Raw genomic sequence first — 26,478 nt, 5'->3', positions numbered from 1 at the left:
TTGTTCTTCATTGTCTGCTTCCTCGTCTGTTCCCTACCCTCTCTCCCCCAGAGAGCCCAATCAGTCCCCTTAGCCCTGGCAATCAGCCTGTGAGGGCAGAGGGCAGCATTGAGGGAGCCTTGGGAAAGGGGAAGTCAGCCAGGTCAGACAGTAGGAGCGGGAATTCTCCCAGGGTATGATTCTATCTGTGCGTGTTATCTGGGCCCTTTCCCTGGCTCCCTACCTCCCTTGGGGCTCTGTCCCACCAAAAAGGGAAAGAGACAGCTAAGGGCTGAGTGTGGGGTTTGGGAAAAGGCTATGTCATCAGCTGGCTCAGTTCCTATAATCCATCCGGCTGCTAGAGATTCCCCTCCCCTGGGCAAGTCCCATTTTTTTTTTTTTTTAAAGGAAAACAAAAATTAGGATTTTGGGAAGCAAAGTCTGTGTCCCACTGACAGAGCTCCCGGCTGAGTGGCTTACAGCTCAGCCAATCACAGAAGCTCTAGATGGTTAAAAGAGCTGGCGGGGAGAAAGGCTGGGGAGAACCCACAGGGAGACCCACAGACACTTAGACACGAGAGAGACAGGAGGAGAGAGACAAAGGCACAGCGGAAGGAGAGAGAGACAGGGCAGGCCGAAGGCGAAGCCAGACAAAGTTGTACAGAAGGAGAGGCCAGAGAAGCTGCGGAAGACACTGGCAGGGAAAGACAAAGATCCAGGAGAGGAAGGCACAGGAGGGCAGTTTGGAGGAACCAGACCCCTGGGCACCTCTCCTGAGTCTAAGGGTTAAGTTTTCTCCATCTCTTCCGAAGGTCCTCAGCCCCTCTGAAAACTGCCTCTGACCTTGGCACGAATCCTAGCCCCCAGGCTTTAGAGAGGAGCTTTCCACAGCTAGAGTGTGGAGGACTTCATGCTCCAGATGGCCTCAGTTCCTCCCAGCTGCAGCGCCCGTGCCATGTCCCGGACCAGCTCACATCCCGGGAGGGGCTTGGCGGGGTGCTGGCTGTGGGGAATCCAACCCCGCCTGCTGCTCCCCACTGTGCCCCTCTCTGGGCTGCTGTGGCTGCTGCTGCTGCTGCTGGCCTCCCTCCTGCCCTCAGCCTGGCCGGCCAGCCCCCTCCCCCGGGAGGAGGAGATCGTGTTTCCTGAGAAGCTTAACGGCAGCGTTCTGCCTGGCTCAGGGGCCCCCGCCAGATTGTTGTACCGCTTGCTGGCTTTTGGGGAGACACTGCTACTGGAGTTGGAGCAGGACCCTGGTGTGCAGGTTGAGGGGCTGACAGTGCAGTACCTGGGCCAGGCACCTGAACTGCTGGATGGGGCAGAGCCCGGCACCTACCTGACTGGCACCATCAACGGAGATCCAGAGTCGGTGGCATCTCTGCATTGGGACGGGGGAGCGCTATTAGGAGTGTTGCAGTACCAGGGGGCTGAGCTCCACCTCCAGCCTCTGGAGGGAGGCACCCTTAACTCTGCCGGGGGACCTGGGGCTCACATCCTGCGCCGCAAGAGTCCTGACAGCAGCCAGGGTCCCATGTGCAACGTCAAGGCTCCTCCTGGGAGCCCCAGCCCCAGCCCTCGAAGAGCCAAGGTAGGCAACCCTGGAGTCTGTATCCTGCAGTGTCCTTCCTCCATGTCTGTCCTACTGACCCCTATTCACCCTCTCTCCACCCACTTCTACTTCTGGCCATGCTGCTTCCCTTCCTTCTGTCTGTCTGCCTTTCCTCTCTCCACTGGCCTCCTGTCTTGGGAAGGGTCCTCTCTCTCTCTCTCTCTCTCTCTCTCTCTCTCTCTCTCTCTCTCTCTCTCTCTCTCCCCCACCCCCCAACCCTTCTTCTAGCCAGACCACTGATCCACTCCAAGTATTCCTGGAGGTGGGTCAGATACTCTAGGCTGGGAATGGCTGCTTTCCCTTATCCCACCCCCATACCCCTGCTTGGCTTTGGCATCTCCTACTGGCACAGTCCCCAGCAATAAAGCCCTCCTAACAGCCCCCATGGCCTTGGCTCTTTTCTCTGCCTCAGTGATTTTTCACCCCCACACTCAGCTAAAGGAGTGAGGTTTGAGTCCCAAGGGATTGGCCTCTGGCTTCTGATGCTGCCTTGAAATTTGTTCTGGCAAACTGCAAACTAGGACAAGAGTGGGCAGGGGAGGAAAGGCATCCCAATACCTCCTCTGGTCAATCCCCTTCCCACACTGTGGACTGACTGAGGCTGCCTGAGGCTCCATCCTTTCCTCCCTCCCACTCCTGTCTCCCCCTTCTTCCCTTCCTTCCTCCTCCCTCTCTAGCTTTAATCCAGACCAGACGCTCCCTCCACACCCGCCACGCTGAGATCTGGCCCTGGCCCTAGCTGCTGACTGAATTGTTCCTCCAACCACACAGGGCAGACACGTTGCAGCCCAGCCCTCTAGCCCTAGTCCCACAGGCCCCAGCCGCACTCAGGCCTGGGTACCCCAAAACACCTCCTGGAGGCATTCCAGTTGCTTTTCACTTCTGGGGCCCACAGTTCCAGGACATGGCATCCCCTTCTTTCCTTCTCAGAACCAACAGCTGGGTCCTCAGCATTACCCCAAAAGCCCTAGAATTTGGGATGGGGGGAAGGCCCAGCCCAGACCCGTCAGGAATCTATGGGGTATGTGGGGCCCAATGGGCTGTGCTGAGTTTCAGACCCAGGAAGTGATGAGGGGAGTGATCATGGGTCTCAGAGGCCATTTCAGGATCCTCCTCTCCCTTTTTTCTCTACAGCGCTTTGCTTCACTGAGTAGATTTGTAGAGACCCTGGTGGTGGCAGATGACAAGATGGCAGCCTTTCATGGTGCAGGGATAAAGCGCTACCTGTTGACAGTTATGGCAGCAGCAGCCAAGGCCTTCAAGCACCCAAGCATCCGCAACCCTGTCAGTTTGGTGGTGACTCGGCTAGTAATTCTGGGGTCCGGTGAAGAGGGGCCCCAAGTGGGGCCAAGTGCTGCCCAGACCCTACGAAGCTTCTGTGCCTGGCAGCGTGGCCTCAACACCCCTGACGACTCAGACCCTGACCACTTCGATACAGCCATTCTGTTCACCCGCCAGGTGAGGCTCCACTCAGCTCCACAGGCCAGGTGCCAAAAACACCAAGAAGCACCTCTAAATAGATGGTGTTGGAAACAGTGCTCCCAGAGTGGGACAGCAGGATGCCTGGCCCTGGCCAGGCGGCCATGTGTGGCTACCTGGGCCTTGACAGTACTGGGTACCCAGTGCTCAGGTCTCCACTAATCTGGGATCCAGACTAACAGATCCAAGTGTCTTCACCCCCCATGCATCTTCTATGATCCCTCTCCACAGGACCTGTGTGGAGTCTCCACTTGTGACACTCTGGGTATGGCTGATGTGGGTACTGTGTGTGACCCTGCTCGGAGCTGTGCTGTCGTGGAGGATGATGGACTCCAGTCAGCCTTCACCGCTGCTCATGAACTAGGTAAGGTGGGAGTGGGGCCATGGGGCACCTGGGATGGATAGCAGCAGTATCTGGGGAGCAGTATCCCCCTAACTAAGGGAACAGTGAGCTCATGAGAGTACAAACAAGAGTCCTAAGGTGTTCCTTCCTCCTCCCAGGCCTAGGTTCAGCTCTGGATGTAGACAAATAGATTTTCCTATTCAAATAAGATAGTATATGGATTCCTGCTATAAAGTGCTATGTGTGTGTATGTATGTATGTTTGTTTAGAGGGGAGTAAGTGAGGGAAGGGAGGTTGGCTAGAATGAAAAATGAGTAGGGAAGGGTCTTTCCTTTGGAGAAGGGGAGATGGAGCAATGGTGGTTCTACGTTGAGGAGCTCAAAGAGCACCAGGAAGGGCTTGGGGGCAGGATCGGTTAGGAAATGGATCTGATCGTCCACAGCTGCAACTAGATTAATAATGGAGCTTCCTGAGGGCTCAAGGAACCCTTAGTCACTAGCAGGACCTCTGCCCTTACAGGCCATGTCTTCAGCATGCTCCATGACAACTCCAAGCAATGTGTCAGTTCGAATGGGCATGGGAGCACCTCCCGCCATGTCATGGCTCCTGTGATGGCTCATGTGGATCCTGAGGAGCCCTGGTCCCCCTGCAGTGCCAGCTTCATCACTGAATTCCTGGACAATGGATATGGTAAGAAGTGACACTCATCTTTCCCTGTGTAGGATTCAATTTCTGCCCCCACTGGACTCTCACTTCCACTACATTTCCCATAGGCCACATTGACTCCCCTATACTTCCTCTGCAGTGTGGAATGGGGTGAGAAATGCTGCTGTCTTTGTATGGTTCCTACTTCCTTTGAGAATAAATAGCACAACTAGAGAAGGCAAATTTTGGATCAACAGAATTGGAACCTGACCTAAGGGCTAGAACTGTCCTACACTGGAATGGGCTAGTTGTTGAAGGAAGTGATTACCTTGTCTCTGAATGAAATGTTCCAGAACAGCAGGCTGACTGTCACTAGGCAGAGGTTGGTTGATAAGAAGCAGACTCTAGAATCCCATGGTAGTTAAGAACAGGTGGGAAGCTGGGCATGGTGGCTTATGCCAGTAATCCCAGCTACTAGGAAGGCTGAGACAGGAGGATCACAAGTTTGAGGCCATCCTCAGGATAAATGTGGCTCAGAGGTAAAGGTCTCCTGGGTTCAATCCTCACTACCAAAAAAAAAAAAAAAAAAGGTGGAACAACTGTGCTTTAGATTTCTATCCTATCCTTCTTCTTTAGTTGTATGCAGATGCAAGACTGTAAATCCCTTCACTTCTCCATGTTTGTATCTAATGTATAAAATGGTATAATAATGGTGACTACCTTATAGGTATTTGCCATGATTAAATGTGATAGTGCTGATTAAATGTGATAGGTCAAGCATTTAGACAATCCTCATTGGATAATAAGCATTCAATAAAGCTTAACTGCTATTTATTTTATTTTTTTAGTACTGGGGATTGAACCCAAGGCACTCACTTTACTACTGAGCTATATTCTTAGTGCTTTTTTTAAAAAAAATTTATTTATTTGTTTTTATGTAGTGCTGAGGATCGAACCCAGTTCCTCACACATGCAAGGCAAATGCTCTACCAACTAAGCTATAACCCCAGCCCTCTAGTGCTTTTTATTTTTTTTTATTTTGAAACAGGGTCTCACTAAATTGCTTACAGCTTCACTGAATTGCTGAGGCTGGCCTCAAATTTGTGATACTCCTACCTCAGCAATGGGATTACAGGCATAGCTGCAATTTAAAGCCTCTTTCAGAGTCAGGATTTTTTTTTTCCCCCTAGGATCCCTCAACCCAGGGAGAATAAGCTTTCAGCTGGCAATCCTGAATTCTCTTCTCAGTCCCTTGCTGACTTTGTGCCTCAACCCCCTTTCCAGGACACTGTCTCTTAGACAAGCCAGAGGCTCCACTGAACCTGCCTGTGACTTTTCCTGGCAAGGACTATGATGCTGATCGCCAGTGCCAGCTGACCTTCGGTCCTGACTCACACCATTGTCCCCAGCTGCCACCACCCTGTGCTGCCCTCTGGTGCTCTGGCCACCTCAATGGCCACGCTATGTGCCAGACCAAGCACTCGCCCTGGGCTGATGGCACCCCCTGTGGGCCTTCACAGGCTTGCATGGGTGGCCGCTGCCTCCATACGGACCAACTCAAGGACTTCAATGTGAGACTCTAGGGCAGGAGTTGGATAAAGGACCTGGGCCAGTGGGGACTAGCCCTCAGTCCATAAGAGAGTATCCTTATCCTATCTTTCCATTCTGTTCTTCTTTAGGTTCCACAGGCTGGTGGTTGGGGTCCCTGGGGACCTTGGGGTGACTGCTCTCGGAGCTGTGGGGGTGGTGTCCAGTTCTCTTACCGGGACTGCACGAGGCCCGTCCCCCGGAATGGTGGCAAGTACTGTGAGGGCCGCCGCACCCGCTTCCGCTCCTGCAACACTGAAAACTGCCCAACTGGCTCAGGTGAGGAATGGGAGGGAGGGGAGCTCTTGGGAAAGGATGGTAAAGAGTAGGAAGGACTGTCCCAAGAGGTGTTGATTGCCCCAGCTGCTTGGGGGAGTGACTTTGCACTATAAAGGAACTACCCCTCTCAGTCTATGGGGAAAAGAAGTGCCATGCAGTTTAAAGTGCTAAGTGGAACCATCAGGCACGGTGACACACACTTTCAATCCCAGCAGCTTGGGAGGCTGAGGCAGGGAGATCATGAGTTCAAAGCCAGTCTCAGCAACTTAGTAAGACCCTAAGCAACTTAGTGAGACCCTAACTCAAAATAAAAAATAAAAAGACTGGGGATGTGGCTCAGTGGTTAAGAGCTCCTGGGTTCAATACCTGGTACAGGGGTGGGGGTGGAAGGAGGTTCTGGTAGAGGAGTTTTGGGGATAATGTGAGGAGGGAGAGGATCTGACTGTCCATTTCACCCCTTAGCATTGACCTTCCGTGAAGAGCAGTGTGCTGCCTACAACCACCGCACTGACCTCTTCAAGAGCTTCCCAGGACCCATGGACTGGGTCCCTCGCTACACAGGTGTGGCCCCGCGGGACCAATGTAAACTCACCTGCCAAGCCCAGGCACTGGGCTACTACTATGTGCTGGACCCACGGGTAAGGGACAGGCACCCCTACGCCCTGTTCATGTTCACATATTCCCCAGTGATCCTTCTGCATTCTGATGGCAAAGTTTTTCCAAAATTGCACCATCGCTGGCATAGCCACACCATGCCAGCCCATGGGTCTACTCAGACTTATCTGTCCAAGGGTATTGAGAAAACAGTTTGCAGATGGCTGCTCTAGGCGGTCCCCATTTCCCTGCTTCTTTCCCTCTCTCTGTCTTTCTGCATTTGGTGAGAATGGAAGTGTGGGATCTTTGGGGCAACTCCTCAACCCTCCTTTCTATGGGTTCCTCTGTCATATTACAGTGGTGGCTTCATTAGACTAATGGAAACCAGTCCTTCAATGGACAGGCTTCTGGAAGTGCCTGATGTTCCTGCACTCCCTCAGTGTAATAGGGCGATCAATGTGTTGAAAGTGGAAGAGAAAACAAACCCTAGTAGTATTTGGCTCCCTCTCTTTGCCCAATCTGTGGAGAATTTCTGTGGTTTGGCTGCCCTCTAGTGTCCATATGAAGACAGTACCATCAGATTCATGAGTTGTGAGTGGGTCTCTGACGGACCAAAAATTGGGAGTCTTGGTTCCTTTGCTTGCTATATCTGTAAATTTTAGGCAAGTTCTTTGCTCTTTATAAACCTTAATGTTCCATATCTAAAAACCTCAAATAACAGTTGTGAAATTTGATTTGAGATTTATATATATATATATATATATATTTTTTTTTTTTTCTTTTTGAAACTTTTGTAGTACTTGGGATGAAACCCAGGTGTGCTCTTCCACTGAGCTACATCTCTAGTAATTTTTATTATTTATTTTGAGACAGGGTTTCATTGAGTTTCCCAGGCTGGCCTTGAACTTGTGATCCTCCCTGCCTCAGCTGCCCGAGTTGCTGGGATTCCAAGTGTGCACCACTGAGCCCTGCTTGTGTTCATGCTTGTAGAGCATTTAATTTAGCACACTGCCTGACTCATAGTCAGAGCTCTGAAAATGGTGGCTTTTATATCAGTTGTTATGATTATCATCCCATACAGTGGCTGGGACTCATCCTACATACCATTCACATCCCCTACCTCTCTCAGCTTCTCTGACACCTCTTTCCTGTTGGGACCTGGGTTGTATTTGGCTTATCAACCTCTTCTCACTTAGGAAGAACCCATTATATTGTTTCTTCTCTTTTCTTCAGGTGGTAGACGGAACCCCTTGTTCCCCAGATAGCTCCTCAGTCTGTGTCCAGGGGCGCTGCATCCATGCTGGCTGTGACCGCATCATTGGTTCCAAAAAGAAGTTTGACAAGTGCATGGTGTGCGGTGGGGATGGTTCCAGCTGCAGCAAGCTGTCAGGCTCTTTCAGAAAATTCAGGTTCCTTCACCATTTGTTTTTTGCCCTCTACCTTTATGGATGCTGTTCTGGGGATACAGAAGTGAACTCAACACTGTTTCTGCAGTCTAGTGGGGAGACCGATGAGTAGGCAGTTATGATGCCATGACTCACATGTTCCACAGAGAGTGGCACAGGGTGCTGTGAGAGCCCTTATGGGCATCAAGGATGACTTCCTTGGGAGTGACTATAAATTGAGTCTAGGCTGGAGAGTAGGAACTGGACAGGCATCAAAAAGTGTGTATGGGGGGCACTAGGAGGCACCTGAATAAGAGAATAGTGGGTATAGCTGGATGTGGTGGCATCTACCTGTAATCCATCTACTTGGGGAGCTGAGGCAGGGACATGGCAAGTTTAAGGCGAGCCTCAGCAATTTAGCAAGCCCATGCCTCAAAATAAAAATTAAAAAGGATATAGTTCAATAGTAGAGCATCCCTGGATTCAATCCATCCCCCCCGAAAAAAAAAAAAAAGAGAGTAGTGGGTGTTCCTGTCCAGGTATATGGTTAGGAGGGAACGTTTGCATGTAGATCTGATCTGCAACAGTTCATGTAGGTTTGAGGAGATGACCCTCTACTCACATACAATCGGACAAACACACCTCAGAAGACTGAGAAAATTTAGAAAATGCTGAGTTCTCTATCTCTTTTCTCCACACAGGTACGGATACAACAATGTGGTCACTATCCCTGCAGGGGCCACCCATATCCTTGTCCGGCAGCAGGGAGCCCCTGGCCTTCGGAGCATCTACCTGGCCCTGAAGCTTCCAGATGGCTCCTATGCCCTCAATGGTGAATACACACTGATGCCCTCCCCCACAGATGTGGTATTGCCTGGCGCAGTCAGCTTGCGATACAGTGGGGCCACTGCGGCCTCAGAGACACTGTCAGGCCATGGGCCACTGACCCAGCCCTTGATGCTGCAAGTTCTGGTGGCTGGCAACCCACAGAATGCACGCCTCCGATACAGCTTCTTCGTGCCCCGGCCAGCCCCTTCAACACCGCGCCCCCCTCCCCAGGACTGGCTACATCGCCGGGCACAGATTCTGGAGATCCTTCGGCGGCGCTCCTGGGCAGGCAGGAAATAACCTCACCATCCCGGCTGCCCACTCTGGGCACCGGGGCCTCAGACTCAGCTGGAAGAATGAGGGGGCTTCTGCAGCTGCCTCTTGCTAAGACACAGTGGGAAGGGGCTATGGGGGTGAACCTGCTTCTCCTCTCTGCCCTAATGTGCAGGCTGGCCCTGCCCTGGTTTCCTGCCCTGGGAGGCAGTGATGAATTTGTGGATGGAAGGGACTAGGAGATAGTCCCCTATCTAAACTGCTCCCTCAGCCCTGCAGGTCATGGGAGGGAGGGGGAAGGCAGGATGGGCCCTGGGCCCAAGTTGTATTTATTTAGTATTTATTCACTTTTATTTAGCACCAGGGAAGGGGAGGACTCTGGTCCTGGGGAAATTGACCCCCACCCCTCATAGCCCTCACCCTGGCTAGGAACTTGAGGGTGGCAGTGATAAGCATGAATGATTGTTTGTGTGTTGTGTGTGTGTGTGTGTGTGTGTGTGTGTGTGTAAGTCTGTGTATTTACATTGAGGTATAACCTGCCTTGCTTTCCTCTCCCTGAATTTTATTTGCTGGGAAAGGAAGAATCAAGAGTAGGTTGGACTTTTAAGGAGTGAGGGTTTATTAAGTTTCTAAAATATAAATTGAATTCTGCTATTTATGTACTCCTTTTGGAGTCAGACAGATGTGGGTTGTGCCTTGGCTCCATGTCTCTAAACATTAGTTTTATTCATTTGCCAGTAATAATACCTCCCTTAGAAATGTGTAGTAAGGATTAAATAATGTAAATAAATAACTAGCATAATGCCTAGCACTTGGTAAGTGCTCAACAAATGGCAGCTGCTGTTAGTTATTATCACCTTTCTGTTCACATCCACCCTCTACAAGGTCTGCAGAGTGCTTAAAGGTGGCAAAGATCTGCATCAATGGTGGCTACCCTCACCCGCAAGCATAGTTCCTTTGGTTGGCAGAACCCAATCCTGGATTCCAAGGGACTATCAGAGAAAAGACATTCTGTCCCTACTCCTGTGGTGCTTCATTCACAGGAAACACTTGGCAAGTGCATGTGTGGTAGAGCACTTGTCTGTATGCCCCAGGTCTTGGGTTCAATCTCCCAGTACCACATACACACACACAAAAGCATTTGGCAATGAGAACATGAAGGTGCAAAAATAAGATCAACTAACTACATCAACACAAAACAGGTGTTTAATAGTAGCAATAATAGTTGAGGGGGTCAAGTCAGGGAGGACTCTTTTAATAGAGAGAGTCCTGAAGCAGGAGCTGATGGATCTGAATTTGAGCTAGAGTTTAGTACCTTATTAACTGGATGGTGTTGGATAAGTCACTGATACAGAACTTTAGATTACTCATTTATGGAATGGAACTAATAGTACTTGTTCCCAGATAATACTTGTTCCAGGAGCAAATGTTTAAATATTTTCAAATAGTAAAGGCTACAGCAATGTGAGAAGTTACCCTCATGACTACTCAGTGAGACTGGGTCCCCAGAATCAAATAATATAAACCCAGCAGTCTTCTTTGAAGATGTGAAGTTAGAAGAGAATTCAGGCCAGGCACAGTGGTGTATGCCTGTAATCACAGAAACTCACGAGGCTGAGGCAGGAGGATCATGAATTTGAGACCAGCTTCAGCAATCTAGTGAGACTTTAACCAAATGTGTTCAACCAATTTTTTTGTTACAAAAAATAAAAAGGACTGGGGGATATAGCTCAGTGGTAACATACTCCTGGGTTAATTCCCCAGTACTCCCACTCCCTCCCAAAATAATGGAATTCAGTATGAGGAACAAAAATAATTGGGTAGGAGTCAGGTGTGGTGGTACAAGTCTGTAATCCCAGTGATTTGGAAGGCTGAGGCAGGAGGATTGCAAGCAACCTAGCAAGACCTTTTCTCAATATAAAAAATAAAAAGGGCTGGGAATATAGCTCAGTGGAAAAGTGCCCCTAGGTTCAATCTTCAGTATGAAAATAATAATGCAGTAGGGGTAGGCACCAAGGCAAAAAGAATAGCGTGAAAAAGGATTTGAGGTGAGGGGTGCCAGGTGTTCAGTAGTGGCAGAGTATTTGCATAGCAGGAGGGAGCAAGAGCAGCCCTACTTTCCTGCCTAAGCAGGCAATTTTGCTTGAGAAAGAACCTGGGTAGTCCTGTGCATATCATGCATGGGACAGGGATGAACAAGTATAGCAAGTGGGCCCTGTAAAAATTTGGAGTGTTGAGTGTTAGAAGCTAAGGGTCAGGGAAAGGATTGAATGTGAAGGAAAGGGAAGAATTATTGATTAAGAATACCCTGAGGTGAGAGGGGAGGGAAAATGAGGGAACCAAAGACACATCACTCTGCCATAATAGCCCTTACTGGGCTGCCAAACATGGCTTGGGATACAGAGCTGGGACTATGGGATTGAGGCTGGTCATGGAGGTTGTAGAAGTTGTGTGTGCTGTGCTCACTGGTGCTGGGCTTTGCTAATCAACTTCAGTACTAGGCAGAGCCTTACACAATGCCCTGTGCTTTGTACCATCCAGCACAGTGTCTGCTCCCACTGCAGCCATGGGAAAATGGCCACCCACATTTTTCTCTCCAGCAAACATGTCACACTACTGTGCTTGAATGCCCTGGTGCTTCCTCTGGTACCAGTCAAGCATGAGGAGGTAGGAACAGGATAGATCAAGATCAGAGAGATCTTCAATTGTTTCATCTAGCTAACAAAATTGGATCACCAATAATATGTTCACGGACCTTCATACTTTGAGCTCACGGTACACTGAGCAGAGCCCTGTGGTAAATGGATGTGAAGTACAGCGTGAACAATATATGACTGTGTACTAAAGGAGCCCACATTGCATCCTGGGGAGAAGGTTGGGTGTTAGACTTCCACAAGAGAAACAAATGGGTCCAACCAAGGGACTATAAGATAAGGACAAAATAAACTGTGCAAAGACTGAGCTTTGGACTTCATGGGCTATAGGGGTATGAAGGGTGAGCCTGAGGAGAAGGGCTTTCTTTCTCTCTCTTGTTGGGAGCCACTCTGGACAGAAGTTATGTGCACACCTTTAAGTCCTGAGTAAAGGGGTACTGAACAGTTATTGCACCCCGCAATACATTGAGCTTTACCTCTGCTTGGACAAGGAAGGTGTGGCTCTAGGAATGGGCGTCACCCACCGGTTCCTACCCCTTTGCCCTTTTTGGTTTAGAATGTTCCATGGAACATCCCCTTGTGTGTCCTCTATATAAGAATAAGGAATTCCAGTGGCTCTCTTTCTACAAACCCCTAAGGTCACAGAGCCATCCCCGAATTTTGAAAAGGTACTTCTGTGTGTTTGCGTGCTTTCTTTACCATTTTCTTAAGTTATTGGAATAGTCAGATTTTGTGAACCCAGCATAGGTCACCAGCTCGGATAGATGGCGATTTTCTCTCTCTTTCCCCCTCCCCCCTCCCTCCCTCTCTCTCTCTCTCTCTCTCTCTCTCTCTCACACACACACACACACACACACACACACACACACACACACACGGTGAACCCTGAAGCTCTTTATTACTGACCTATGACCCTACCCCTTTTTATTTTTTGAGAGGGTGTCGCTAAATTGCTGAGCCTGGTCTTGAAATTGTGATCTTCCTGCCTCAGCTTCCTAAATTACTGGGATTATTGGTGTGCACCAATTGCACCTGGCTCACCTTTCTTTAATGCTCTTTGCAATTCAAACTTTGTAAATCACTTTCATATATGTTATTTTAAGAAAACTTCTGCCAATGTAACTCAGTGGTAGAGTACCCCTGGGTTCAATTGCCAGGACTATAAAATAAAAGAAACCCTCTGCTCAATGGGTAGGGTTCTTACTGGCATACAGAAATATTTTCCAGCTAGGGGTGGTGGTGCACACCTGTAATCCCAGTGACTCAGAGGCTGAGACAGGATTGCAAATTCAAGGCCAGCCTGGGCAATTTAGTGAGGCCCTGTCTTAAAATAAAATTTGAAAAATAAAGTGGGGAGAGCTGGGGATGCAGCTCATTGGCAGACTGCCTCTGGGTTCAATCCCCAATAACTGCCAAAAAAAAAAAAAGTTTTCCAGAAGGGACTGAACTGAACTTGGGAGTTTACTTCTATAATTATGTGAGTAGGTGGTTGGGAGCATAGAGTGAAACAGGAACAGAGAGAACTAGCTTTTCAAAGAGAAGTGAAGGGTGTTCCCTCCCTTAATATCAGGCAAGGCCTGACCCCATTCTGGAATGACCTTCTCCATACTATCCCCCCAGACCCAGGTTATAGGGTCCACCTGATATCCTGAAGTCAGGGGGCTAATAAATTGTTGATAGGGGTGTGGGGCATACCCCTCCCTGGAAGTGCCAGTCTCTACTTAGTGCCTTCATGGGTCTGAGCTAGCTAAGGTGTGGTATATAGGAAGGAGCAAAACCAGGAATAACAGGAAGAAAGAAGGCATTGGAACTTTTCAAGTGTATGGTCTTAAAAGTGAAAAGAGGGAATAATGAGCTGGAAAAAGAGGCAGTGACTGACAAGGAAGTATGTGCCCTGTCCCTAGAGAAGTTCAAGCAGAGTTTGGACAACCCTGTTATGAGGTGCCAAGTGTTACACATGAGAGTCTGAGGCAGAGAAGGAGATTGAAGCAAGAACTGAGTTGGTTCAATTTCTTTAAACAACTCCTGCCCCCAAGATTCTCAGCTTCTGTGGTTACAAGAGAGGAAATTTGGGAATTTGTCCAACTACTATTTTTGTGTTGGATGTGAGAGAGCCAGACTTTCCGGAGGGGTCTGTGGAATGGGCATTTATACTTCTACTCCATCTCTAGTTCCACTTCTTTCATCTTCATTCAGTATTACAGTATTTTGTTTTTTAAAATACCAGATTGACAGTTAAGTGACAAAACCAGAATCTCATTGGTCAGGGTTTGTGGGGGAGGAAGGGGCAAGAAAATTGATTTCAGTGTCTTAACATTTTATTGGCTAAGAGGATGCTTCTGAGCCAATTGAATACCTTCCCCACTGACTGTTGCTGGGGAGGAGCCAAAATCATTGGCAGCAAGAGTAACCAGCTGACAGCTGGAGGAAACCACCAGTTCTAAAAATGCTCAGAAAGAGGGGGGTCAGGGGAGGTGGGGGAGCAACAACACTGAAGTTTCCCCAGACAGGACCTTATATGGGGACAGGCCCAGAGTACTTAAGTAGCCTTGGGAAGAAAAGGGAGGGGAGAAAGAAGATGTAAGCATCCCTTATGATCTTCTGGTCATCCAGCAACAGGGCCCCCTGCAAACACAAACAGTGACACACATTACACATATACATCCAACTTCATAGAGATATACCAGTATACTCTTTTGATAATTGTTAGAAATACCTAGGTGCCAAAAGAAATCAGACAAGTGCTTAAAAGTGGGTGGGCAAAGCAAACTTTATTTCTGCCAGGAGGATGTGCTACTGGAACCTGGCTAGCTAGCTATACCTGGGTGGGTAGTCTGCCTACTAATGCAGCCCTACACTTTGCCCCAGTTGGAGGAGCTCGGGATACAATCTATATGATTGGCTAATTTTCCGATTAGGGCAGCAAAGGGAAGGACTATAATTAAAATGGCTACAATTTAATCCAATTAAGGCTATTTTCTGAAAATGGACCACTGGGACTTTCTATTTCTCACATAATGTAGGTACAAATGAGCATTAGAGGGCTGAAAATCTTTTAAAAACTGCCCTGGAAAGTAAAATATATTGATTGACTTAATTGTTCATCCCATTTGTTTCTTCAATAAATAAACCATTGGATTGTAAACCATTGTAATCATGCTCTCACAGCATTTGGAAAAGACACAGAATTTTGGAGTCAAGCTGAATCCAAACCTTGCTACTTATATGTACTGATGTGATCTTGAGTCACTTGATCTCCATGAACCTTGCTCTCCTTATTTGTATAATGGGTATGCTTCTACCTGCCTTATGGAGAGGTTGAACAATGTAAATGCTTAGCAATCAATGCATTTGGCTTCTAGTAGTGACCAATACATGCTGATTCTCTTTCCCTTGAATCTTTTTTCCCCCGTCCTCCCTTCCAATCCTGCATTAGCATGAGAAAATACCAATGAACTGTCTAGATCTGATCTAAAATAGGCTTTTTGTAGAATTTTTGCCAAAAGTTCTGGGCTACTTTCAGGGGACATTAAAAAGAAAACATGGGGCTGGGGATGTGGCTCAAGCGGTAGCGTGCTCGCCTGGCGTGCGTGCGGCCCGGTTCGATCCTCAGCACCACATACAAACAAAGATGTTGTGTCCGCCGATAAAAATAAAAAAAAATAAAATAAATAAATATTAAAATTCTCTCTCTCTTCTCTCTCTCTCCCTCTCTCACTCTCTCTTTAAAAAAAAAAAATACCAATGAACTGTCTAGATCTGATCTAAAATAGGCTTTTTGTAGAATTTTTGCCAAAAGTTCTGGGCTACTTTCAGGGGACATTAAAAAGAAAACATGGGGCTGGGGATGTGGCTCAAGCGGTATCGCGCTCGCCTGGCATGCGTGCGGCCCAGGTTCGATTCTCAGCACCACATACAAACAAAGATGTTGTGTCCGCCGAGAACTAAAAAATAAATATTAAAAATTATCTCTCTCTCTTAAAAAAAAAAAAAAAAGAAAACATGGTCCCCATCCTCAGAGAGTTCACAAAATGAGTAAACATACACAAATGTAATCCCAATGACTTTGGAGGCTGGAGGCAGGGGATCCCAAATTTAAGGTCAGCCTAGGCAACTTAATGGGACTCTTGTCTTGAAATACAAATTAAAAAACAGGGCTGGGAATGTAGCTCAATAGTAGAGTGCCCTTGGGCTAAATCCTTAGTACTATAAACAATCAATCTGTGGCTGAGACAGGTAGGGCAAAAGTTCCAGACCTGTCTGTAGGTGATGTGTTAGAGGAGGGGCACCCAGCACAGGATAGGGTCACAGTTGTGTTCCTGGAAGCCATTTCTGCCTCTCTTTCCAGAATAAGCTGTAAGGTTCCAAGAACCCCCATGGAGTCCCATAGGATAGAGGATTGGGAGAAAGAATTTGTTTGCTAGGTCAGCTCCAGAGCCTTTCTGTTATGCAAAATCAAAGTGAAATAAGTTTTTATAATAAGTTTTTATCTTCCAGACATGAAGCTGGAAGATAAAAATTGTGTGGGACTAAGTGAGGGTGGAAGAGATAGGTTTGGGGAAAAGCTTATCCAGGTGAAAAATGTTGAATAGGAGAAATGATTTAAGTGTCACTGGACTACACTTGGAATATGCTCCCACTCCACCCCTCCCCCTGCCTGTAATGTTTATTTGAAAAAGGAAATCAAGATTTAAATAATTTTAGTAGTTTATTTATTTACTTACTTACTTACTTACTGACCCAGGGGGTGCTTAACCACTGAGCCACATCCCCAGCCCCTTTTAAATTTTATTTAGAGAAATGGTTTTGCTGAGTTGCTTAGGTCCTCACTAAATTGCTGAGGCTGGCTTTGAACTCACCATCCTTCTTAGTCACTCAGATTACAGGTGTGTGCCACCATACCCAGTATAAATAAGTTTACAGCTTATTATTAGTTTGATTTCTAAAATATGTTTCTTCTGTGTTAAGTATCATGACTGGACCACTAGGGGACCAAGGGTTTAATCAGAATATAGAAAGACAGGATGTTGTGGTGGAAACCAACATATTCCAACTTGAGTTTTCAGAAATGTAGAAGTTATAGATGATGACTAAGTTCAGGGTGTGGCTAGGGTGAAGGCTTTTGAGAAGACAGATACAGAGGGAGATAGAAAGTACAAGAACAAGGGCTGGGGATGTGGCTCAAGTGGTAGCGCGCTCGCCTGGCATGCTTGGGGCGCTGGGTTCGATCCTCAGCACCACATAAAAATAAAATAAAGGTGTTGTGTCCACCGAAAACTAAAAAATAAATAAATAAATAAATATTAAAAAAAAAAGAAAGTACAAGAACAAAACACCAAGGTGGGGCAGAGGCTCAGAAAAGGATCCTCTGAGAGAACCACACTTCAGAGAGCTGTGTAAGTCTGTCCTTTCTGCTATAGTGAGCTCCTTTAAAAAATCAGGGCTTTTACTTGGCTCCTATTTTGTGCTCAAATTTCAGATGCGTTGAATATCTGCTGCTTGCTGGCACTTTTCCATGGTTCTATTATACCAAAATCTCTTAAGATAGAGTTTATTTTGGGCTGGGGTTTTAGCTCAGTGGTAGAGCACTCGAATAGTATGTGCGAGACCCTAGGTTCGATCCTCAGCACCACATAAAAATAAATTCATAAAATAAAAGGTATTGTGCCTATATACAACTAAGAAAAAAAGTTTATTTTACAAATGAAACCTAGAGAGGATATTGTTTAGTCATACCACCAAAGTATTTCAAAGCTGGTGTTGTATTCAAATCCAGCATTATTTCATTTTCACCCTTTATAGTCACCTCAAACTTGTTAAGTCCAAAATTCATCATCTTTGCCCTTTCCCCAAATATGTTCCCCCTAAGTTTTGCTCATTAAATGACACCACAGAACTAGGAATGCAACTCAGTGGTAGAGTACTTGCCCAGCATGTAAGTCCTTGGGTTTGCTCCCTAGCACAAGCAAAAACCCTCATTCATTATCCACCCTTTGGTTCAAGTTAAAAATCCAGGAGTCATCTTGGAGTCCTCTAACTTCAAGACTTGGCATAGTCAATCAGTCTACTGAGTTCTGTTTGTCTCTAAAAGTTCTCAAAGGTAACTTCATCCAACCTAAATGCTTTTTGTTTGTTTGTTTGTTCTGGGAATTGAACTCATGGCTTTGTACATCAAGGTCTACCACTGAGTTACATCCTCAGCTCCCAAAGTCTTTTAAACTTGAACTTTTCTTCTTTTCTTTTTTAAATCATGCTGGTGGTGCTGTACATATTGAGCCCTGGCATAGGCAGTTTCCCCAGCTGACCAGATCCTAGGTGATCCAGGTGAGGTCTTTGGTATGACCATTGCTTCTGGATTCTCTAGCACTTTTGGTATGACTCAGATGCTGTGCTGGGTCATTTTACATATCCAGATCCTTCCCAGTGGACAGATGAAGAATTAGGCATCCCTCCTGATGATGAAAATTGAAAGTATAGACTCAACTCTTATCAAGAGCAAATGAAAATTTCAAGAAATTACAGACTTCATATTGTACATTAAAAGTTGTACCCAGGTGCAGGACACACACTTGGAATACAAGCAGATTGGGAGGCTGCAGCAGAAGGACTGCAAATTCAAAGTCATTCTAAGCAATTTAGTAAGGCCTTGTCTCAAAAATAAAAAGGGCTGAGGATGTGGCTCAGTGGTTAAGCGCCCCTGAGTTTGTTCAATCCCTGGTACCTTAAACAACAACAACAACAACAACAAAAAGTTGTAAATTAAAGTGATTGGGGTCCAGTGTTCAGATGTAGAACATCCAAGTTCAATTCCCCAATCTTAAAAAAAATATATTTTTAACTTTTATATTGTTAAAAAAAAAATTACCCTGACACTTGCTAAACTAGAGCAGAAGACTATTTAGGGTTATCGGGGAGGTAAAAAAGACTATCACAATAAGGGAGAGAGGGAGAAAGGGGAAGAGAGAGAGAGAGATAGAGGTATCAGGCCAAAATCCTAATACAGCACGGACAAGTGGGGATTTATAGGCAAAATGAGAAGGTCAGTGGATGGAAGCAAAATTACATCAAGGATAGGGGAATTCTAGATAAACTGATAACAGGATTTTTACAGAAGGTAGTTGAGGGTTGTCAGATATCCAGTGCTCTCTTATCTGTCTTGGCAGGATTCTTGCTAAAACTGGCTACCTAGGCCCAAGAGGGACTCAGGAATATGACCTCATTTAAAAAAAAAAAAAAAAAATACGGCTCAGAAGAAAGGTTTAAAGTTTGGTTAAGGAGACAGTCTTTTGATTTCCATGTAAAAATGAGCTTATTGTTTATATCACAAAAGAAGTGGCAAATGTTCTAATCGTTACAAGAGAAAATCCAGAGAACAGACACATTTACAGATCAGGAAAACAAAAATAAATAAGAAAGTGGGGGCAAAAGTTGCTTTTTTTCCATAAGTGAGGAAGGAGTAGGAGATTAACAGAATCTCTACCAGACAGGATGGTCTTTGCATACAGATTAGGTTCTTATACTAAATTGTATAATTAATGCCCGTGAAAACAGAATCATATAAAGCAGAATATACTATACACAAGGTCTTCAGGTTTCCCATTAGCCATCACTATTTCTGGAAAGCCTTTCCGGAATCTCCACGTGTGAATGAGTTGCCATTTCTGGGATATCATATTTATATCTGTTTATATCCCTATACTGTTTATATCCCTTCCTCCCTGCCACACGTGCACAAGACACCATCAGCTTTTTGAGGCAGACACTGAGTAATTTCAAGTCCCTTACCATTAGAAACCAAAAGAGCAACATATTGCATTATCAATGTAGCGTCCATTTTACTATAATACCTAAGGAAACATATTTTTATATTAAAACTGGCGCTGCCTTTTCTTCCACACTCAGTGTTTTATTCACTGCTTCTATTTCAAGGCCTGCAGATACCACGGAGATACAAAATGAGCTGCAGCAGTCTGCAACATTAAAGCCTGAGCGAGAAACAATTTTGATACTAAGTGGCCCGACGCCGCAAGAGGTGTCATCGACACTGGGAAAGGCGCTCAGCCTACCCCCCCACTCCCACTCCCCTCGGGGGGATAGTGAGGTCACTGCACCAGAAACATTCCCTCCGGCCTCTAAGACAGTCCTTTGGGCTCTATGAAAGACGAAGGGGTTGAGCTACTGTCTTTACAAATCTGAGAGGTGGGAAATGGAATCCCAATAGAAGACTGTGAGTTGGAGTTGAGATCCTCCAGCTCACTCCGCGAGGTGTAGGATCCTTCGGTTCTCTCCGCGAGCAAGAAACCCACCCGCGCCGCCCCCGCTGCACTTCGGCAGACGCCTCCAGGCTACGCGCCGCTGGAACCCTGCGCTTCGCCCGGCGGCCCCGCCCCATGACGCGAGGCTCCGCCCCGCAGCGCCCGCTTCCAAGATGGCGGCAGAGATGCCCGCCCGGCTGTCTGGGTGGCGGTGACGAGGTAGACAGAAGACCAGGTATGTGGGCTAGGGAACGTGGAGACAGAGGCCTCGGAGAAAGGTTCGGTCGGAAGGGAGGGTGAAGTTTGGGGTAAGGGATGGAAACAAGCTAGGGACAAGGTTCCAGAGGGAATTGTGGACGGGGACCGGGTGGGCTCCTTTTGCACGGTAGGGCAAAAGCAAGAGGAGCTTGGGCTGGGGTGGGCGTGCTCGGAAAAGACTGGGTTTTAACCCCAGGCAGAAAGCCGGCCACGCCCCTCCAGGTGAGCCCGCCTAGGTACCCCGACAGTCTCTGCTTCAGCCCTCCCTGTCTCCGCACTTCAGCAGTCACCCTGCTCTCCACCTCTGTTGGGGCTGGGGAAAGGCGGAAAAGGTAAAGGATGCCATCCGCGCGGTGCACCCCGCCGCGCTCCAGGGATGTTTGCTTGCAGCTCCCAGGTGATCATTCTCCCTGAACCTGCGGAGCTAGCTCCCTGGCACATGAAAACGGAAGGAACCTATTTCTATCCTCGTCCTGGGCTCTCCCGAGGCCACTCCACAGTCTCTACTGTCTCGCCTCTTTAAACGGGTTTTTGACAGTTCTGTCATGACGGTCTCCCTTCTTAAACGGGTTTTTGGTTTGGGATAAAACAGTGTCTTCATTTATTTCCCTGTCCCCACTCCCCAAACTAGTCCGTGCTGGTGTGGTGGGGTAGGGAGTGAAGTACAACTCTGACACTATCACACTGTAATTCCACAGTAGCCTGAGAGAAAGGCCAGAGACTTGGCATTTCCAACCACTTTCCCTCACTTCCCCTGATGGGAAACCTGCTTTACCTGATCTCTGCCCATGCAGGTGGCTGGCTATTCTTGATCACTTCTGTTCCAGTTGGTCCCATATTCGCTGTTGGAGTGTTAGATGGAGCCTTTCTCTGTCCTCTGTGACATTTCCAATTTTAGATAATGCCTCACATCTCTGCCCCCCTGGGACCCCCTGGAGCCCCCATGATCTGGAGGAAGACAATTTGAATCTAGGTGAGTCTCTCTATTGCTCTCTAAAATTAGAAGGGTTCTCTAGAGACTCTTCTGAAGTGGACATGGGACTTGAATGATGTAAACATTCTTGGAGGTGGGAACTGAAAGTAGATGGTAGGAGTGGTTCGAGGGGAGGTGGACAAGAGTGAAACTTGGGCTGGAAGTGACAGGTGGTGGGGGCTGTTGATGGTTACATTCTATTTCTTTTCCTTGTGTGACCATACACTTGTGTGCTCCTTCCTATAACTCTGTTCTCTGCTTTTCTTTTTTGTTCCTGGCATCACCTTCATTCCTCTTCTCTCAATGATCTCCTTGCTGGCTTGCTCTTTTCTAGCCTACTCCCAGAACTCCTCTTTCTTCTTCCCCAGACCTCACCTCAGGATGTTGCGGAGGCTGCTGGAGCGGCCCTGCACACTGGCCCTGCTTGTGGGTTCCCAGCTGGCCGTCATGATGTACTTGTCACTAGGGGGCTTCCGGAGCCTTAGTGCCCTATTTGGCCGGGACCAGGGGCCTACTTTTGACTATTCTCACCCCCGAGATGTCTACAGTAACCTCAGTCATCTGCCTGGGGCCCCTGTAGCTCCAGGGGGTCCTTCAGCTCCTCAAGGCCTACCCTACTGTCCTGAAAGATCTCCTCTCTTAGGTGAGTGCAAAGGGAAGGAGGAGGTGAAGGAAAGGACAGTGTGTGGGGGCAGGGAGCCTTGGGCAGGTATGGAGTGGGACTTAGAACAGATTATTTTGAAGGTGGGCTGAGGTTGAGATAGAGTCTACTCTAAAGTCAGAGTTTGGACCATGTTCTTGGATTGGGCCACTGGTTCACTGCCTTCCCATTTATGGGTTCTCCCAGCCTCAGGCTAGATGAAGTTGAGTCCTGGTTTAATTAGTTGGTTAGAAGTTCCTGTTCTCTCTCATCCTCAACTCTAACTTCAAATCCTGTGGGGCAGGAGAAAGTTATAGAGCCCTACAAAGAAGGTAGGCTAGGTAAATACCTTCCAGATTTTGTAGAGTTGTCTGATGAGGGGAAATCCAAGGCTTGTGAGATTTCTGAGTGAGCCTGGGGGAGAATTGAGCCTAGAACCAGATTTCCAGATCCAGAGGTATTCCCAGGCCCTGATGCTCATTTTCTTCTCCCTGCCCCTCTAATTCCTTAATGTGACATTCCCTCCCAACAGTGGGCCCCGTGTCGGTGTCCTTTAGCCCAGTACCATCGATAGCAGAGATTGTGGAGCGGAATCCTCGGGTAGAACCTGGAGGCAGGTACCGGCCAGCAGGGTGTGAGCCCCGCTCCCGGACAGCCATCATTGTGCCCCATCGTGCCCGGGAGCACCACCTACGCCTGCTGCTCTACCACCTGCACCCCTTCCTGCAACGCCAGCAGCTTGCTTATGGAATCTATGTCATCCACCAGGTATCTCCAATCTCTATGTTACTCTTTCCTTCAAGTAAGGAAGCCTTCAGTAAATGCCACTCCACTCTTACCTGGAATAATTTTAAAAGGGAAGACTGGAATGTGGAGAAGAACCTAACCTTTCTCTTCTAAACTTAGTCCCATACTTCTTATTCTTTTTAAAAATTTTTATTTTTTTTTCTTTTGGTAGATGTAGATGGACAGAATGTCTTTATTTTGTTTATTTTTATGTGATGCTAAGAATCGAATCCAGTGCCTCACCTGTGCTAGGCAAGTGCTCTGCCACTGGGCTACAGACCCAGTCCCTCATACTTCTTATTATTCTGATTAGGATACTCCTATTGTCTTGTACCCTCCTATGATTTTTCCTTTGTTGAGTGGCTTGTGCAGATTTGAAATTGGGCAGATCTGAGCTAAAATTCTAGTTCTGCCATTTTTATGTGGGTGACCTTGAGCAAGATTCTTTTTTTTTTTAAGAGAGAGAATTTTTTTAAATATTTATTTTTCAGTTTTTGGTGGATACAACATCTTTATTTTATTTTTATGTGGTGCTGAGGATCGAACCCAGCTCCCCGCGCTTGCCAGGCAAGCGCATTACCACTTGAGCCATGTCCCCAGCCCTGAGAAAGATTCTTAACCCTCTAAAATGTGGAGTGGAATCCTTGGGTAGAACCTGGAGGCAAAGAGCAATAGATTACTAATATGCCACCTGTTCCACCTTGCTATTGGTTGTCAGGATGAAATGCTAAACAGCAGCAACTAAATGTCAGGCACATACTGAATGCAAGAAAAAATTGTTGAATTGACTAAATGAAAAAAATGAAAAAGATAGTTTGCCTTTCCCTTCTTTCTCCTTGTCTGGTATCTTACTTCGATTTTCCTTTTTTGCTCAAGCCCCTCTTCTTCATGTTACTTACAGAAATAGCCTGATTCCCTTCCATTATCTTCCAGGCTGGAAATGGAACATTTAACAGGGCAAAACTGCTCAATGTTGGGGTGCGGGAAGCACTGCGTGATGAAGAGTGGGACTGCCTGTTCTTGCATGATGTGGACCTCCTGCCAGAAAATGACCACAATCTCTATGTGTGTGACCCTCGAGGACCCCGCCATGTTGCTGTTGCCATGAACAAGTTTGGATACAGGTAAAGGACATAGAAGAATGCTGGGAAGCAGGAGATGGAACCATCCAAAGAAAAGAGGACAGCTAAGGGAATTGTGGGTAGGGATGTCTTCCCAGAAGACCTGTCGAATGCAAGGATCTTTTTCTCCCTAGCCTCCCGTACCCCCAGTACTTCGGAGGAGTCTCAGCCCTCACTCCTGACCAGTACCTGAAGATGAATGGCTTCCCAAATGAATACTGGGGCTGGGGTGGTGAGGATGACGACATAGCTACCAGGTCAGATTTATGCACCACTTCCCTCCTCACCCCATCCTGTAAGACCACCTATGAACATAGCCTTTCAACACCAAACTTTAGCTCCCTGGTCCTGCACTAAATCTATTCCTTTCCCTTTGCTTTTCAGTATACCTACATAAGGCTTTGCATACTACTGCCCATTCTATCTTTCAGTTTTCTAGATCTGGTTAGTTATATTCCTGAGAGGAGAAAATATCAGTAGGAAATATTATCATGGAATTCCAGAGCTGGAAATGGGCCTACAGGTGGTTTAGTCTTGCCTATTTATTTATTTATTTATTTTTGGTACCAGAGATGGAACCCAGAAGCACTTAACCACTGACACAAGGCCTTTTTTTTTTTTTTTTAAATTGGAGACAGGGTCTCACTTAGTTGTTTAGGGCTTTGCTAAGTTACTGAGTCTGGCTTTGAACGTGTGGTCCTCCTGCCTCAGCCTCCTGAGTTGCTGGGATTACAGGTGTGTGCCACAGTGCCTGGCTGGAATCACATCTTTACGTGAATTCTTTTTTTTTGGTACTGGGGATTGAACTCAGGGGCACTCAGCCACTGAGCCACATCCCCAGCCCTATTTTGTATTTTATTTAGAGACAGGGTCTCACTGAGTTGCTTAGCACCTTGCTTCTGCTGAGGCTGGCTGTTTACCTATCAGCAGCTTGTTTTCATTCTGGATCCTCCAAGATCCCCGCATAATCCTCCTGTCTCAGCCTCCCGAGCCGCTGGGATTACAGGCATGCACCACCATACTCGGCCCTTTATGTGAATTCTATGTGTAAAGCACCCAACAAATTCTAAATGTCTGTTATTCTTTCAGTTCCTTCACAGGCCATCTTCACCTTTGCTTCTGTGTCAGAACTGGAACTTAAGATCCTGATTACCTGGTTCTGCTTTTTTTTTTTTTTTTTAAAACACATGGTAGCAGAGGGAGAGGAGTTGAGGGTAACTCAGTCACTATTCTAAATAAGAATTGCTGGGCTGGGGATGTAGCTCGGGGGTAGAGCATATGTGCTTAGCATGTGCAAGGCCTAGGGTTCTATTCCTAATACAAAAAAAAAAAAAAAAAAAAAAAAGAAAGAAAAAAGGTTTGGGGTCTGCAATACCCAATCATGTCATCTCAACAAAATGGTTTCTTTCCTTGTCCTTCCCAGACTGCAAAGACAGCTCCTAGGAGCTACTTAGGAAACAAAGGTAGGAGGGCAGAACTACCTTTGCCAATTGTTTAAAGGCCCCAGGGTGCCTGGCATTGGGCCCTAAAGATTTGGATACATTCAGCCTTTACATTCTCTTCAAGTATTTCCTTTTTGCTGTTTGATTTTCTCCTACCTTCTCATACTTAGGCACTTTTTATAATCCTTACTGGTAATAATTGTTCCTTGTGTATAGAAACACGCAGTCCCTTCCTTGCTTTGCTTTTCTTGTTTACCTATCAGCAGCTTGTTTTCATTCTGGATCCTCCAAGATCCCCTCACTTTCCCCATAGGGTGCGCCTGGCTGGGATGAAGATCTCTCGGCCCCCCACATCTGTGGGACACTATAAGATGGTAAAGCATCGAGGAGATAAGGGCAACGAGGAAAATCCCCACAGGTAGGAAGGGAAAACTACCTGGTAATTGTTACTAAATTCTCAAGGTTACATACTCCTAGCCAGGACCCAAAGGTCCCTAGATTCCTGGCTGTTCCTTTCTGGGTCTTAGTATCCAACCTCTAACCCTTAGATTTGACCTCCTGGTCCGTACTCAGAACTCCTGGACTCAAGATGGGATGAACTCACTGACATACCGACTGCTGGCTCGAGAACTGGGTCCTCTCTATACCAACGTCACAGCAGACATTGGGACTGACCCTCGAGGTCCCCGGGCTCCTCCTGGTCCCCGCTACCTACCTGGTTCTTCCCAGGCCTTCCGTCAAGAGATGCTGCAGCGCCGGCCCCCAGCTAGGCCTGGCCCTCTGCCTACTGCCAACCATACAGCCCGCCGTGGTCCACACTGACTCCTCCTTGCCCACCTTAATCATGAAACTGAATCAGAAGGGTTGTATTCTCCCTACCCTCAGCTCCTCACTGCTCTTAGAGGGATGTGGGGGAATTGAACTCTAGTGCTATGTTGGGGGGCAGGGGCCTTCCTCACTGCTAGAATGGAGCTGGGCTCCTCTAGACCTGGAGGTCCCTCTTTCTAGGGTCACCTGCCAGGGCTTATGACTGTGAATCCTTGATGTCATACTTTTATGTGACAACTCCTGGGAGTCCCCTGCCTCTGGGGTAGGAGCAGGGCTGGACCCCAAGTCCCTTCCTCTTCCATGGAGACCACTCTCTTCCAAGAGTGATCTGGCTTCTCCTGGGACCTCTGTGAATATTTATTCTATTTATGGTTCCCAGGAAGCTGTTTGGTGAAGGAAGCCCCTCCCTGGGCACTTTCTGCCAGTGCTGGAGTAGCTCCCTTTTCTGGTCCTGGCTCAGGGGGCTGGGATTTTGATATATTTTCTAATAAAGGACTTTGTCTCGCTTCTGCTCCTGCTT

General features: G+C 47.2%; 2 protein-coding genes across 3 annotated transcripts; both read left to right on the top strand.

Annotated features, from left to right (window-relative positions):
• The first annotated feature begins 542 nt into the window (after nt 1–542).
• On the top strand, nt 543–9,774 carry ADAMTS4 (ADAM metallopeptidase with thrombospondin type 1 motif 4). Its single transcript, XM_081307899.1, has 9 exons — nt 543–1,567; nt 2,723–3,046; nt 3,299–3,431; nt 3,930–4,100; nt 5,340–5,626; nt 5,735–5,921; nt 6,384–6,559; nt 7,749–7,924; nt 8,602–9,774. The coding sequence occupies exons 1-9, from the start codon at nt 890–892 to the stop codon at nt 9,026–9,028; spliced, it is 2,559 nt and encodes an 852-aa protein (XP_081164025.1). The 5' UTR covers nt 543–889; the 3' UTR covers nt 9,029–9,774.
• A 10,260-nt stretch (nt 9,775–20,034) lies between these two features.
• B4GALT3 (beta-1,4-galactosyltransferase 3) lies at nt 20,035–26,477 on the top strand. Of its 2 annotated transcripts, none has more exons than XM_081305874.1 (8): nt 20,035–20,145; nt 20,963–21,141; nt 21,510–21,784; nt 22,314–22,549; nt 23,501–23,691; nt 23,823–23,945; nt 25,444–25,548; nt 25,679–26,477. In XM_081305874.1, the coding sequence occupies exons 3-8, from the start codon at nt 21,523–21,525 to the stop codon at nt 25,950–25,952; spliced, it is 1,191 nt and encodes a 396-aa protein (XP_081162000.1). In that variant the 5' UTR covers nt 20,035–20,145; nt 20,963–21,141; nt 21,510–21,522; the 3' UTR covers nt 25,953–26,477. The 2 variants fall into 2 exon arrangements, with proteins under 2 accessions (XP_081162000.1, XP_081162001.1); XM_081305875.1 differs by having other exon boundaries at nt 20,090–20,145; nt 21,067–21,141.
• The last annotated feature ends 1 nt before the right edge of the window (nt 26,478 follows it).

The sequence above is a fragment of the Spermophilus citellus genome (genome assembly GCF_964194105.1).
Source record: "Spermophilus citellus genome assembly, chromosome: 9".
Lineage (NCBI taxonomy): Eukaryota > Metazoa > Chordata > Mammalia > Rodentia > Sciuridae > Spermophilus > Spermophilus citellus.
Note: the sequence above shows the minus strand (reverse complement) of the source record. Positions and strands in the feature narration are given on the sequence as shown.